We start from the raw sequence: 14,473 nt of genomic DNA, 5'->3' as shown, positions 1-14,473 counted from the left end.
ATGAAATGCCATAATAATGAGAGACGTCTTTTAATGTCTTGAAATCAGAAGTTTACATACATTGCATCAGTTTTTCCTCCACATGTAACTATGATCAATATGGCCAAACAGTTCCACCTTAATAAAGAAAATATTTTACCATCTTATTAATTTAAATTAATGCTTTCCAATTTATTAATATAAAATTGTTTTGCCTTTTTTACTCCAGATATTAGTCGACCACCTTCTGCTGCAGCTGCCAAGAAACCCCTACCAACAACACCATCAGCATCACCTGTGGCCAAAAAGAAGGAAACATCAAGAACTACAACTACAGTGAAACCAAACTCTGCTCCAACGGCAACCAAGGCAGCCGAACCTAAAGCATCGCTGGGCAAAGTTAAATCCGTGGCAAAACCGACCCAAGCGAAGAAACCTGCAGCCACAGTTCGCTTCCCTCCGTCGACCAGACCGCCGCTTGGCCAAACTCCACCCTGTTCTCCAGCAGGCAGACCTTTGACCCCCGCAGCAAAACGCGGAACCAACAAACCAACTCAGAGCGTCTCGCCTTTCGCACAGAAAGCTGCGAAAGTCGCGTTGCCTTTTGCCGAACCGCAGATTGCAGCTCCTCCAGCGACAGCAGCTGAATCTGTTCAGGTAGCAGACACCGTAACCGAGGTTACGACAGCGGCTGTAGTTTCTGCTGCCGAGAAGGTCCAAAGAGATGCAGAACCAGAGGAGGTGGCCCAACTCATCAACACGACATCGCCACCAACATCTCCTCCTTTTCGGGAACAATCTGAGGACCGTGCCGCGGCGCTTCCTGAGCCAGAGCAGCTCTCTTCCCCAGCCAAGCCTTCATCACCAACCGTGGCCTCTTCTTCTGCTCGCCTCCCTCAGGAAGCGGATCAAACCGCCTCTACACCTGCGGTCAACCCAACAGAACCAAGCACCGCTGCACAGACGGAGGCTGCTATTATTAATCTAAATGAAGAGGAAGATGAGGAGGAGCGCGAGGGAAGCCAGTTGGTGTCTGTGTCGGAAATGAGCGGAACCACACAGCCGACCGAAGAGTCCCGTCCCGGGTCAGGCGGGCCGGTCGGCAGGGCCGCCTGGAAAGCCGGAGGCGCCTTGCTCTCGGAATTGGACTCCGAGGATGTGAGCGGGAGCCAGCAGGGAGCGTCGGAGCTGAGCGCGCCCGGTGTCCTGGAGGGCACGGAGAGCACGGACGACCTCGGAGACGGCAGCCTCAAAGGAGCCATCGACATAGAGTTGGCCTCGGTGGGTTCCCCCGACTTCGAGAAGGTTCCCGACATTCCCGCCAACGAAGACGAAGATGAGGACGACAGCGACCGGGTGTGCGACATGGAAGTGGGCTCGGAGCGGGCCGACGAGCCGCGCAGACCGAGGCATGACAACGACGTGGACGAAGATGAGGACGATGATGACGTGGAGATGGCGAGCGAAGGCGTGACTGAGAGTGGACTGGAAAGCTACGGAAACGCGGATGAGGACGACTTTGCCGAGGATAACTTGGATAACTTGAACCGAGTTCTGCAGCCGCTGCCGCCACCACCGGTGCTGCCCTCCGCCCCAGCGGCCCAGTGGGACCAACCCAACCCGTTCGCTTCTCCGTGGGAAGAACCGCCACAATCACACATTCCAGGAGAATCTAAAGCCTCTGCAAACTGCGACGCTTTAGCTCAATCCGCAGCGCAGACCTGGCTGGACGTCGGATCTGCACCTTCTGCTCTGGAACGACAAGATGTCTGCCATCATTCATCGTTGCCAAATGAACCTCAGAACGTGGAACCGGCGGATCCAGCCCCGGAAATGGCCCTACCTGGAGACCAGGGTGACCGGAAGCAGGAAGGGAAGCTCCCAGCTCACGTTTTTGAAACTTCGACGCATTCCTCACATCCGGACGGAGACTGCCAGGACGCTCAGGCTGAGAGAGGAGAGCAGGAGGAGGAGGTAGGGATGTTGTTGATTAACGATTTTAGATTAAAATTAGTTAAAATCGATTTACTAATAACGTCCGTTTAGAGATTCTTTCAGTGTTGTAGTTTGGCCTCACAAGGCACCGCTGTTGATCGTTAAGCAGAGCCAGCTGATGGAGAATCAAAGATGGCGGGGATAGAGAAACTGTCAAAACAGAGTCCGGTTTGAGATATAAAATGCACTTTATGCGTTTTTTTTTTTTTAAATACAAACGCTTCACAAGCTCATTAAGTTATTACCTTAATATCGCTCATTCAGCCCAGCTTTATGGCGGAACAACTTATAATTTAAAATGTACTTGTATGATGACGAAAATGCAGCTGACGTAATACAAAAAAATTTAACATTATGGAAAAAAAATGTGCCTATTAGCAAAGTTTATTTTCGAGGGCGGTCGCCATATTTAACATTCTTTTATTTCAAACTCAAAGACTGTACTTCTATATGAATATTTCTGTTCATGGGCAATTGTTTCACATTTTTCAAACTTTTATTTTTCCATTCAGTAGGCTAAGAGATGCTCGTTTTGTTACATTTTATAAATATGTCTAAGTTTAATGTGAGAACCACAATGTTCTTTTTTTTTTTCAGTCAGTGTTTTATACACCTGACACAAAATGATGTAAAATCTAGAGGTGCAGATTTATCGGTGCCAATTTCCTCAATTTTGGGAGACTGATGATCGGCCGATGCCTTCAGGTGAAGCTAATTTTATCTATTGATCTTATCGATGTCAGCAAAGGTCTAAAAATTATCCACTGTCCTCTTCTGCTCTCCCATTGGAGAGGTTTGACTAAGAGACCCGCCCACCAGGTCATGCATCTCTGTACGTTTGCAGTTAACAACTGTTCCCAACATTTCTTGCTATATGTAGCGACATTTCAGACAAAAAAAATGGTACCTGCCAAAATCAGTCAGCAGGCCAAGCTTTTTAAAGATCAGCCAAAAAACTGCAATCGATGCACCTGTTGTTAAAACTTCATCTTAACCCTTCATGTTATTGGAAAGACAGTAAACTTTCTTTGTACAAAAGAAGACTCTTTAATAAAACTTATCAATTAAGTGAAGTCAAGATTCTTTAAGTAATCGATAACTTGCATCCCTAGGAGGAGGAAGAGGCTGAACCTGAAACTCTGCCTGCCGACGAAGTTCTTGGCGGCCCCTCGACGGCGCCAACGTCCAACCCCTCCTCTTCCTCTGTAACGGAAGATGAGGCGAGCGACACGGAGGGAGAAGCTCAGCTGGACGAATCGCTGAAGTGCCCGCCAGTCTCCAACCTGACCTTCGACATGCAGTCTCCGCTGCCCCAGCGCTGCCTGTCCACCGTGGAAGAGGGAGAGGAGGTGGAAAGTTTCCTCGCCGATGAAGCCACTCCACCTTCAGCGGCTTCACTGGCGTCCTACAACTTCGACTCCGTAACCACAGCTTCCAACTCCAACGCCCAGTCCACCGGCGAGAGCTGCATCAAGAGCCCCGGCATCTTCTCCCTGGAGGAGCTTTCGGAGGAGGCCAAGGAGCCGTGCCTCAACCCGGAGCCTGACGCGCAGCCCTGCGCCGCCGAGTACATCGAGTGTGGGAAGCAGCAGGAAGCGGAGGCGGCTGAGCGCGTCGAGACGGAACTGCCTGGATCTGAAGACGCCACAGCAAAGCCGGAGGAAATCGCAGAAGACATCCAGCCCCCGTACTATTCGACTATCTGTGAAAAGACTGAGGACTCTTTTGCAGGTAATGTATAGTAGCAGAGCTCGCTAACTCACCTTTGACCCCTCAGCTTCCTCTCTTCACCGTAGTGATAGTTCCTGTCTGTATAAACCTCTGGGGGTGGATGTATTCAAACCTGAATCGATGAAAATCAGAGAGCAAAAAAAAAAACGAAAATGCAGACCGCATTGGCACTTCCTCTGTCATATTTAAACTCGGAGCATTTGTCTTAAGTAACTCCTGTATGTGCAATAGCTTGGTGCGTCTACCTTTAATCGACGTGCGCTGGGTTTTTGGTGTCTGTTTTATCTGATGCAGAATCATGTTGCATGTATGTGACTCATCTGTTTACAGTGAAAACATATCAAAACAACTGTGGAATGAATTGTTTAACACGTTTCCATGCACATTTATCATTGTACGTTTTTTAATAAGCAGAACTAATAAGACTGTTTGCTGTTTTGAAGCTGCTCTTACTAGACATAGGTACTTTTCTTTAACCAAGTCTTTTTGCACTTATAATTGTACCAACTTCTTCCCTCCTTTTCCTTTGGAATAATGAACATTAAAGCTTTAAATAAAGATTAGATTTTTTTACCATCATGTATTCTTACTGTACCGTTATTGAAATGAGCAAATTGCACTGCATGAATTTGTTCATGTGGGATCATCGAGGTTTGTTAATGAAGTGAAAATACAACAAAATCAAAGTATTTCAGAACCAAATCTTTAAAATAATTACATGCCTTTATTTATTATTTAACTTAAAAGTACTTGCAGGACAAAATGAAATATTAAAAAGTGAAAATGAGACATAATTTTTAAACACACATGTCACATTTCTTTTGTATTGTAAATCCAATACTGAAAAAAGAGGTTTTGCACATTTGTCTAATTCAAAGTAAGACCCACAGTTTGCAAATTCTGCTGCCACTTTGGTTTTAATAGACAAAGATGATTGTAAGGACATTTAAAGTTAATAATTATTCTTTAATTATGCATAAAGTCTATCTGCATCAGCCTTCTGTGCTGGCGGGCCAGATGTGTGTTTTCTTTAAATTGCAATTGGGCCCACATAAATCAGCTCAGGGGCCGCAAATGGCCCCCGGGCCACACTTTGGACACCCTTGAATTAAAGCATAAAAGCAACAATTGTTCCTGCTACTTAAAGTTTTCTTTCTTCAGCCTTTAAAACATTCTTACCCTTTTAATAAGTTATTTTCTACGCCATTGTTCACTAAAAACCACGTATTTTGGTCCTGCGAGGGGGAAAATGCAGTCGCATATCAGCCAGCTGACCAGCAGTGTGCAGTCACATTTACATTTAAGCCTTTTTCTACAATATTAGAAACGCATTAAAATATTCAAATGAACAACTCAGTTCCTTTAAATAAAAATGTAAACTTTATTTCCTAAAATGCCATAACGGCATTCCTTTAGTTTATGCTTGATCATTTTTTGATGCGTCTAACATGTGAAAAGTTAATCTCTTCTTAACTTGTATTTGTACTCTTCAGTACAGTGAAGCAAAAGGTGATTTTTACAGAATCTAAACCGATTAGGTTAAGTTAAATATTTGGTTTGGCATTTTCTACATGAAAATCCCCCAAAGTCAAAACTCTTCACCTGTTGATGCCTGAACGGTTTTCTTTATAAAATACTAAAAAGCATTTCTACAATAAATAAATTAAAATATCCTCTGCTGAATAAAACGTCTTGAACAAATGCTGCTGCATGTCGACTTGTATTCATGTTCGTTTCCACAAGTTGTGACTTTCCTGTAAAACCTTGAAGATCAAAACCGTTGACCACAACAAAGACGCCATCGATCTGTGAACTCAACCAGAAGAACGCAGCTGACCCTTCGCGCCACCGGACCGGGTCGCCTCGGGAACCGCCCGGCTACGTTACAGAACTCAAGAACTGTAATTTCCCTCCCTTCGGGTCTGTTGCTGTTATGCCTCCTTGTTGGTTTGTTTGTTTGGGGGGGTTTTGCTGCACTGAGCTTCTGCATGTCACCACTGCACAATGAGTTGCACCTCATGTTTATGGGATGATGCATTCAGGGTCAGCCAAATAGCTTGGCTCTGGGGCTCCTTATGTAGAAATGAAATCCAGCTGTGAATGTTTCCCAGCTAAAGCCAAGCTGTTTGTGCTTCCCTGTATGTCTGTAAATGCATGGGGGAGCTTTTGCATGCATCGAAGGTGGACTAACTGAACTTTATACACGGGTGATTTGTTGTTGAGCTGGTTGAGAGCGTCTCTGTGGGTGTCCATGTCTCACCGGGCTGATTGCATATACAGGAAGATCGGCTTCTTTTTTTTTTTTTTTTGCACTAAAGTCTTTCTTTTCTGGGTCTCATTTCTGAGAAAAGAAAATGGGTTTGCACTTTTGCTCTATGCACAAATTTCCCCAACACTTGACCACCCCCCCAATCACCTCACTTTGGCTCTCTGTATAAATAATGAGCTTGTTCTGTCACTGCTGCACAAAAATACAGTTTTCTGTTTATATAAGTTTCTTTTTTAAAAAAAAAAACAGCTTACTGCTGGTTGTTTCTGGGCTGTAGGCAACCGGAAAAACTCTTGAGCTTGGCTTCACAATCCTTTTACTATTCCTCTGGTATGAGGACCGCCCTTCTTTATTTCACATTGCAAAAACACAAAATATTACCACGTATTTTTGTCTAGTTTCATCTGCAAATATATTACTACATCTAAAGTAAGACAGAAGTTACATTCCAGCAAGATAAGCTTTTTTTTCTGTAAAAGAAAAAAAATCTAATATATGTAAAGTACTGGCAGACTTTTGAAAAATCTACTAGTGGTTCTAATACTTTTTTGTCTATATTAAAGAATTGTCAACTTAAACATATTTATCCAGCTGAAGCTCAAGTTATTTTTGTCTTATTTTAAACATATTTGCACTGGAAACTAGACAATAATTCTTGGTAATATATACTGTATATATATTTTTTGCAGTGCATTCTTCTGCTCCTCCTCACACAGCTGTGGTCTGTCTCTATGCTGCTCAACAGATGTTTCTCTACAGTATGAATAATTTATTTCAGCAATTTAGTTCAAAAAGTGAAACGCATATTTCAATTGTACAAATATATTTGAGTTTTTGCAGTGTAAAGAACCATGTGCACACTGCAAAAGCACAATCCTAAGCATTTGTCTAGTTTCTAGTGTAAATATCTGAGTATACTTGAAATAAGACAAAACTAACAATATTGATGAAAAAGTACTTTTTCCATTGGAAGATTATTTCACTTAACACTTACAAAAGGTCAAAGTGAAATAAATAAATTATTCCCTTAAAATAAGCTCTTATATCTTATTATTTTGAACTTATTTTTGTCCTAATTCAAGTGTACTAACATATTTGCACTAGAAACTGGACAAAAAGACTTGGCAAGGTTTTGCGTTTTCAGTGTTTATGACTCATCGTCCCTGCACTGCAAAAATACAAACTTTTACCAAGTATTTTGTCTAGTTTGTACTGAAAACATTTGAGTCCACTTGATTTAGAACAAAAATAACTTCAAGGTAAGTTTTCAGCAATATTTTAGAGCTTGTTTTGACCTTGAATATTTATTTTCAAAATTACTAGTTCCAATGACAGATTATTTAACTTGTAAGAAGATATATTTCTTATTTTAATTTAAATACTCTGATGGTTAGTATTTTTAAAAACTGTTTTCAATAATAAAGCTCTTATATTTTGCTGACAAACTTTTATGTTTTTGTCTTAATTTAAGTATACTAAAATAATTGTAATATCAACCAGACTAAACATTCTTAAGATTTTTTCAGTTTTTGCAGTGTGTTGTTATATAGACTTTTCTGAGATGGTGAATTTCAGAATTCACCGTCTCACTAACAATCATTTTGCTCCCTGTTATGAAAGAGTTTGACTTTTTGAATTGGATTACTGATAAAAACACATTTTTCAGTCATTGTGTTCCGTCTCTGAGGCGTTTTCTGCTTCCTGCCACCAACAGGCTTTGCGACGATCCCACACCCTCACCGCCGCGATCACTCGTCCTACCCCAGAACGTTCTGCGACCTTGTCAAACCCGTCCTCAGCGCCGCCGCTTCGCCCAAGCTGACCTGCACCGACCTGCCGCCCCGGAGCCTCGGGCAGCAGGCGCTGAGCCCGCAGCTCCGCAGGCTGGAGCAGCACCAGAGGCAGCTGCTGGAGCTGCAGCAGCGCCGGGCGCAGCAGAGCCGGCCGCTGGAGGAGGCCGAGCAGGAGAGGAAGAGGAGGGTGGAGGAGGAGCAGAGGAAGAAGAAAGACGAGGCAGAAGAAGAAATAAAGAGGAATAAGGCGGATGAGGAGAGGAGGAGGAAGAAGAAGGAGGAAGAGGAGGAGCTGCAGCAGAGGAGAGGTCTGGAGCGGCAGCTGCAGCAGCAACAGCAGGAGCTGCAGCAGATAATGCAGTGGCAGCAAGAGCTGCAGCAGTCCAACAAATCCCAGACTGCACTGCTGTCCCCTTCGTCTGGACTGTGCACCATATATGAAGCTTTGGAGAGCAGCGAAGACGAAGAAACGCCGGAGCAGAACCCGGATCCAGACCCGACCCAACCTGAACCGGATCCACACCAACAGATGTCTCCCAGCTGCGACTCTGACCGACCGTCTCCGGAGCGACCGCCGCCCCTCGATTTGGACTGGGGGAAGAAGGTGGACATTGTCCAGCAGCTGATCAACCAGACGCTGCTGCTCAACGGGGACGGGTGCTCCTCCCTGCTGCTGCTGCCTGGAGGGGCGGGGGGCACCCTGAGCCCCCTGGAGAGCAGCCTCTGGCCCAGTCTGCTGCCCCCGCTCACCCCTCAGTCCGCCACCGTCACCTCCGTCAGCAGCTTCTCCCCTGAGGCCACTGGCAGCTCGCCGCAGGGCGAGTGGACGGTGGTGGAGCTGGAGACGCATCACTGAGGCTACAGTGTGTAACTTTTAGAAAGAATGTTTACATATTTATTAAACCTATTCGGACGTCATGATGGTGAAATATGAGATGGATAATCTGTGGAAAAAACAACCAATCAGAGCCAGGAGGAGGGTCTTAGCGCTGTCCATCATCCTCATGTCTTTATTGCTCATTGAGAAACAATTTACCCTTGCAGGAAAATGTTTATCTGCCATCATCGGTGGCCATGCTAACTAGCCTGAGCATTCATGACAGGCTGTGCTAGTTGTAGCGTAGCAGAGAGTAACAGGGGATTAGACTAGCTAAGGCTAGTTAGCATAGCCACCAATGTTGGTAGATGACCGTTTTCTCTGGATTGTTGTTTCTCACCTTTAGTTTATTCAGCACGGCATACACAAATTGATTGACGCCGCTAATACCATCCTCCCAGCTCTAATTCGTTTCTAGCAGAGGAGCTAAAAAAATATATTTTTTCCGTTTTAGATTACCCGTTTCACGACATGGTGACAGTTTCAATAAGAATGTAGAAAAGTCTTTACATTTTAAACGATCCACATGGCCTGACGATATGTCATGAGATGGATAATCTGTGAGAATTAATCTAGCTCCTTACAATTGCCGTCTGAAGAAATGCACTGCTCCCGGTCAAAATCAACCAATCAGAGCCAGGAGGAGGGTCCTAGCGCTGTCAATCTACTTGATCTGTGTGCTGCTAAATGTGCTAAAGGTGAGGAAACAACTTAACACTCCAGGAAAATCGTTTATCCACCAGTCTGAGCATTCATGACAGGATTTGTTGTGGTGAACCAACTGTAGCATAACAGAGAGAAAGGGGGAGAATGTAAACAGCACGTACACAAACTTGATTGACAGCACTAAGACCCTGCACTTGGCTCTGACTGGTTGTTTCTAGTTAGCATTGGGAGAAGGAAAAGCAGCATCACGACATAGTGAAAGTTTTAACAAATATGTAACAAAAAAAAAACGTTTTCTTTCTTTTTTTAAAATAAAAGTTACATACTGCAGCTTTAAGGGGTAGTTGTGGAGTACACACACTGCAAAAAACAAAATCTTACCCAGTATTTGTCTAGTTCAGGCGTCTGCAACTTTGGACCTTCAACAATGGCTCTTAATAAAGAACCAACTAATGATTTAAAATATAAAATTAATCACAAACGTTGGTTTAAACAGCTGTTTTCATGCAGTAAATTAATTTTCCACAACATAATGACACTAAAAACACCAGTGATTGTTTTAGATGTACTATATTTTTAAGTTGGAAATCATGTTTTGTTTTTCATTTTCCATAAATTTAACAATCCCATAGAAGGAAACATATCAGTCTTCCTTTTTCTCTTTTTAATTTAAAATCTAAAAACAAATATAGAATGAAGTTTCTTTTAAATTACAAATATTCTGAAGTGGATATTTCTAAAAAGTTTCAAGTTTTTTTTCTTTCTTTCTTTTTAAGATCATGCAATATTTGCAGCTCTTATTTAGTTGAACTAAAGGTAAATTTGGCTCAAGGTTGTAAATGTTGCAGATTCCTGATCTAATTTCTGGGGCAAATGCAGTTTGACACTTCAAATAAGACAAAAATAACAAGTAACTTTTTAGCAATCTATAGTCAATAATTCTTGAATATTTATGTACCAATTCTGCCGGCGGATTTTTTCACTTGTAACAAGACAATTTTCTTACTTCGTAGGTTAGATAATCTGCCAGTGGAATAGATTAAATATTCAAGAATTACTGACTTAAAACAAGCTTGCTGAAGTTATTTGAAAGTTATATTTGTCTTATTACAAGTTTAATGAAATGTTTGCACTAGAAACAGGACAAAACAGATTCAGATTTTGTGTTTTTGCAGTGAATAACAAGTGTTCATTTTGTCGCTGTTTGGATTTAAAGGTTTTGATGGTGAAAAATGCTGCATACCTTTACAGAAAACTGGAGACCAGACTCTACCCGAGAGCAAATCTGACTTTAATTCAGCAAAAAATTACCCAGAAGAGTAAAAAAAGTGTCAACATTTTTCTACTTAGCCTTTATTTATTGTATAAGTTAATTATACACTAAAAAATAAAATCTGTCCCTTTTTTAACCACCTTCTGCCTGTTGAGAGCTTCCAATCCAAACATTTGTGTATATTTATAAAGGCACTTAAAGGCACCGTAAACACCACAACACCTGTTAAAGCAGCGGCGCGTTCAGCTGCTGTGAGCTAATCCTGGATTAGGCCCGCTGTGGATGGGATTGGGGTTTTCTTACACCCAATAAAGGCTCTTAAACTGCAAAAACACAAAATATTACCAAGTACTCTGGTCTGGTTTTTAGTGCAAATATATTAGTAAACTTGGAATAAGACAAAACTAACTCACAAGTAACTTATCAAAAATATGGGAGTTTGTTTAAGTCAATAATTCCTTAATATTGATGAAAAAGTATTAGTTCCATTAGATTATTTCACTTATACAAAACATTTTCCCATGTTATAAGTGGAACTAGAACTTTTTCCGTCAATATTAAAGGAATTAATTATTTAAAACAAGCTCTTATATCTTGCTGTGAAGTTACTTGATAGTTTTGTCTTGTTTCCTGTGTTCTGAGATATTTGCATTAGAAACTGGACCAGAAACATTTGGTAAGACTTTGTGTTTTTGCAGTGTAGGTGGTGATTCAGCTCTGGAAAAAGAGGCGTAATTGTTGGCAGATTTCAGGATATAAAAATCAGTTAAGTTTGGGTTCATTTTTTTAATTGAAAGCTTCATATTTGATGTGAACAGACTGAAACTCTGGTCTAAAAGTGATTTCTTCAGCTCCACAAACTGCCTCTGCTTAGTGTCCAACTCATTGGGCTTCATGTTTCACTCAGAAATATGAGCGCGCACGAACGCATCGTGGCGCCACTCGCTCGTTTTCTCACTGGATGCCTCATCGGGTTGTGAGATCACAATAGGAAGGTGTTGCTCATCAACACTGGACACTGGATACGACCGAACCGAGCTAACCGGTTCGGTTCCTCATCAAATGAAAGGCGAGACTGTTTGAATCCTTAGTTTACTGGTCTTGTAGCAGATTGCACTTAAACTCTTGAAGTTATTTAAATATATCTAAATATATCAGACCAAATCAGGCGGGTTTAAGGGACTTCCTGTTGCTGACAACCCACTGGTGTAGATTATTTTTTAGATTAAAGAAAACAAACAATGTTTGATCTCAATCTGCATATTAGCTTTTTGATGAAACACTGGAGCACGGCTCTGATAAGGCCTTAATTCTTCTGTTTTCAAATATGTCGCTGTATAAATGCAATTTAAAGTTAATTTTGGAAAGGTTTTATTTTTCATTGTGCTGCTCTGGTTTGAAAAAGAAAACTCTGGTGGATCAGACGTCCTTAGCTTGACCTTTCAGAGCGAAAGTTGGTGCACTGCAAAAACCCAAAATCTTACCAAAGTGTTTTTGTCTAGTTTCTTGTGAAGGGGTGTCAAAAGTGCGGTCCAGGGGCCGTTTAAGCCCCTTTGAGTATTTAGGAGTGGTCCTGGGTGAAGCCTATCAATGGTTTAAATGGTACTTCAGCAAAATGAGCTGACACAGAGGGAGAATTTTTCTTTTTTATGAGATTTTCAATGATAAATTTACATCTTGTATAGAAAGTTTTAGGTACAAAACAAGCGTTTTTCTTTTATTAGCCATGTTATTTTTTGTTGTTTTCATTTTAGTGTTCATAGTAGGTAGGGTCACAAATCTCCCAATGACTTTTTACTCAAAAACAGATTTAGTTTCATCAAATAATTAAAATAAACTAAATCCGGTTAAGTGTTGTCAAAGACTGTTCTCATTTTTGTTGCTGGGAATAAACTAAAACATGACGTCTTAACCAACAATTTAGGAAACTGTCCACCTTTGAGACCCTTTTAATGACTTTTTATATATAAAATATTACATGTTAATCTTTCTGAGCAGGTAAAAAGGAAAAAATTCACAATAAAATTATTTTCCTGTTTTAACTGGAAAAATATACAAATTGTGGCCTGACAAGTATTTTCAACCTGGCGATTTTAGCGCATGGTGCAAATCAACGTACAAGTAACTTTTCAGCAAGATATAAGAGTTTGTTTTAAGTAAATAATTCCTTAATATTAATTTTAAGAAAGTACTAATTCCACTGGCAGATTACTTCACTTATAATACGATATTTTTTCCATGTTATAAGTGAAATAATCTAACAGTGGAGCTGGTACTTTTTCATCAACATTAAGGAATTACTGCCTTGCAACCACCTGTATCTTGCTTAAATGTTACTTGTTAACTTGTAAGTCAGTTTAGTTTTATATTAAAAGTACACCAAGATATTTGCACAAGAAAGCAGACAAAAATACTTTGTACTGTCAGAATATTTTGTGTTTTTGCAGTGTTTGGATCTCTTCAGGAAACAAAGCACAAACAAACGGCTCGTCGTCTTCGTCATTTAAAAGCTTGACGCAGTCCTCATGTTCAGGAAAGAGTTTTCCAGATTTCTGGTTTTTTTGTTTTCCTTTTTTACGGCTTTTGCTCTGAAGATGAGCCGAAACTTTCCAAGTCTTCTGATTGTTGTTAAAACTGTGAAAAGCTGCAGAGCGCATGGCCTGCGCAGCGGTTTATCTCTTCATGTTGGACTGTCCTGTTGCGTGTCTGTCAGTCTGTGCTCATGTTAAACCTGGAACTTTTTAATTGGTCAATCAGTCTAGAAATTCACTGATTTGACTTTAACTGGACAAAAACTATTTCCAGCTTTCTTTCTGTTTTCCCTCTGGGGATAATGTCACTAATGTCTGCAACCTACAGCGCTTTTAGACCTTCAATGGCTCTTTAAAAATCTGGCTTACGTTGATTTTTAAAAATCAACTAACGTCTTAAAAATACATTTAATAATAAATTATGATTAAACAGGGTTTTTTTTATGTAATAAATTGATTTTCCACAACAGAATGACACTAAAATATGGTGATATTGTTTTAGATCTATTTCTGTCAATAAGTTGGAAATCATGTTTTCTTCAGTTTCCAGAAGTTTCTTTTCTGCAAATGTTTTGTCTTTATTTATTTTAAGCTCTAAAAACAGAAATAAAATCAGGGTCTTTAAAAAATGGCAACAAGTTTCCTGAAGTAGATACTTACCAAAAGTTTTAAGTTCGTCTTTAGATTGATTAAAAAGTATTAGTTCCACTAAAAGACTTTTCCACTTAAAATTTCAACATTTTACATAAGGAAATGTTTCCACCTTATTTTTTGCAAATGTTTTTATTTTAAAATCTAAACACAGAAATAAAACGGGGAAGTTTAAAAATGACAAATTTTCATTCATGAAAAACTTTTATTTTTTTGAAGGTTTTGTTACATTTGCAGCTCTTGATTTTGTGAAGGTTGCAGACTCCTGATCCAAGACGCTCAGCCAGGTTTATGTTGCGTTTCCTGTAACTGTAGTTGTACTGTTTAAAGACTGATCACTGTATTGAGCAGAGTCTCTACTTTACTTTTCTACGTCAGAGTTTTAGGAGTATAGCAGCAGATTTCTATATAGATTTTATTGAGTAGCTACTAAAATGATTTATAGGTGTTATTCTTTATACTTAAATTGCCTTCAATTGTCCGTGTAGAAGCGATGAGTTTTTAATAGTTTAAGGAAAATAGAAGTGGCCCGAAAAGGACTGCAGTTGTTTCTCAGGATCAGAGTTATTTTCTTCACTCAGATGTTAATTTATTAAAACATCAGATTTGGCCTGTTTATTAAAACCAACCTGTTGAAGCGAAGTAAACGGGACAATTTCCTCCAGGACCCAAATGATGGCAGCTCGTTTAAATTGTGATATTTTCTGT

General features: G+C 40.6%; 1 protein-coding gene across 1 annotated transcript in view; it reads left to right on the top strand.

Annotated features, from left to right (window-relative positions):
* prr36a (proline rich 36a) overlaps nt 1–8,623 on the top strand; it is a 29,990-nt gene extending 21,367 nt beyond the window's left edge. The window contains exons 5-8 of the mRNA XM_032564224.1: nt 209–1,953; nt 3,087–3,705; nt 7,689–8,014; nt 8,165–8,623. Of these exons, the coding sequence (XP_032420115.1) occupies nt 209–1,953; nt 3,087–3,705; nt 7,689–8,014; nt 8,165–8,623 (3,149 nt within the window). The remainder of the gene's footprint in view (nt 1–208; nt 1,954–3,086; nt 3,706–7,688; nt 8,015–8,164) is intronic.
* The last annotated feature ends 5,850 nt before the right edge of the window (nt 8,624–14,473 follow it).

The sequence above is a fragment of the Xiphophorus hellerii genome, chromosome 5 (genome assembly GCF_003331165.1).
Source record: "Xiphophorus hellerii strain 12219 chromosome 5, Xiphophorus_hellerii-4.1, whole genome shotgun sequence".
Taxonomy (NCBI): Eukaryota; Metazoa; Chordata; class Actinopteri; order Cyprinodontiformes; family Poeciliidae; genus Xiphophorus; species Xiphophorus hellerii.
The sequence above is the reverse complement of the archived record's forward strand: the minus strand, read 5'-3'. Positions and strand labels throughout refer to the sequence as shown.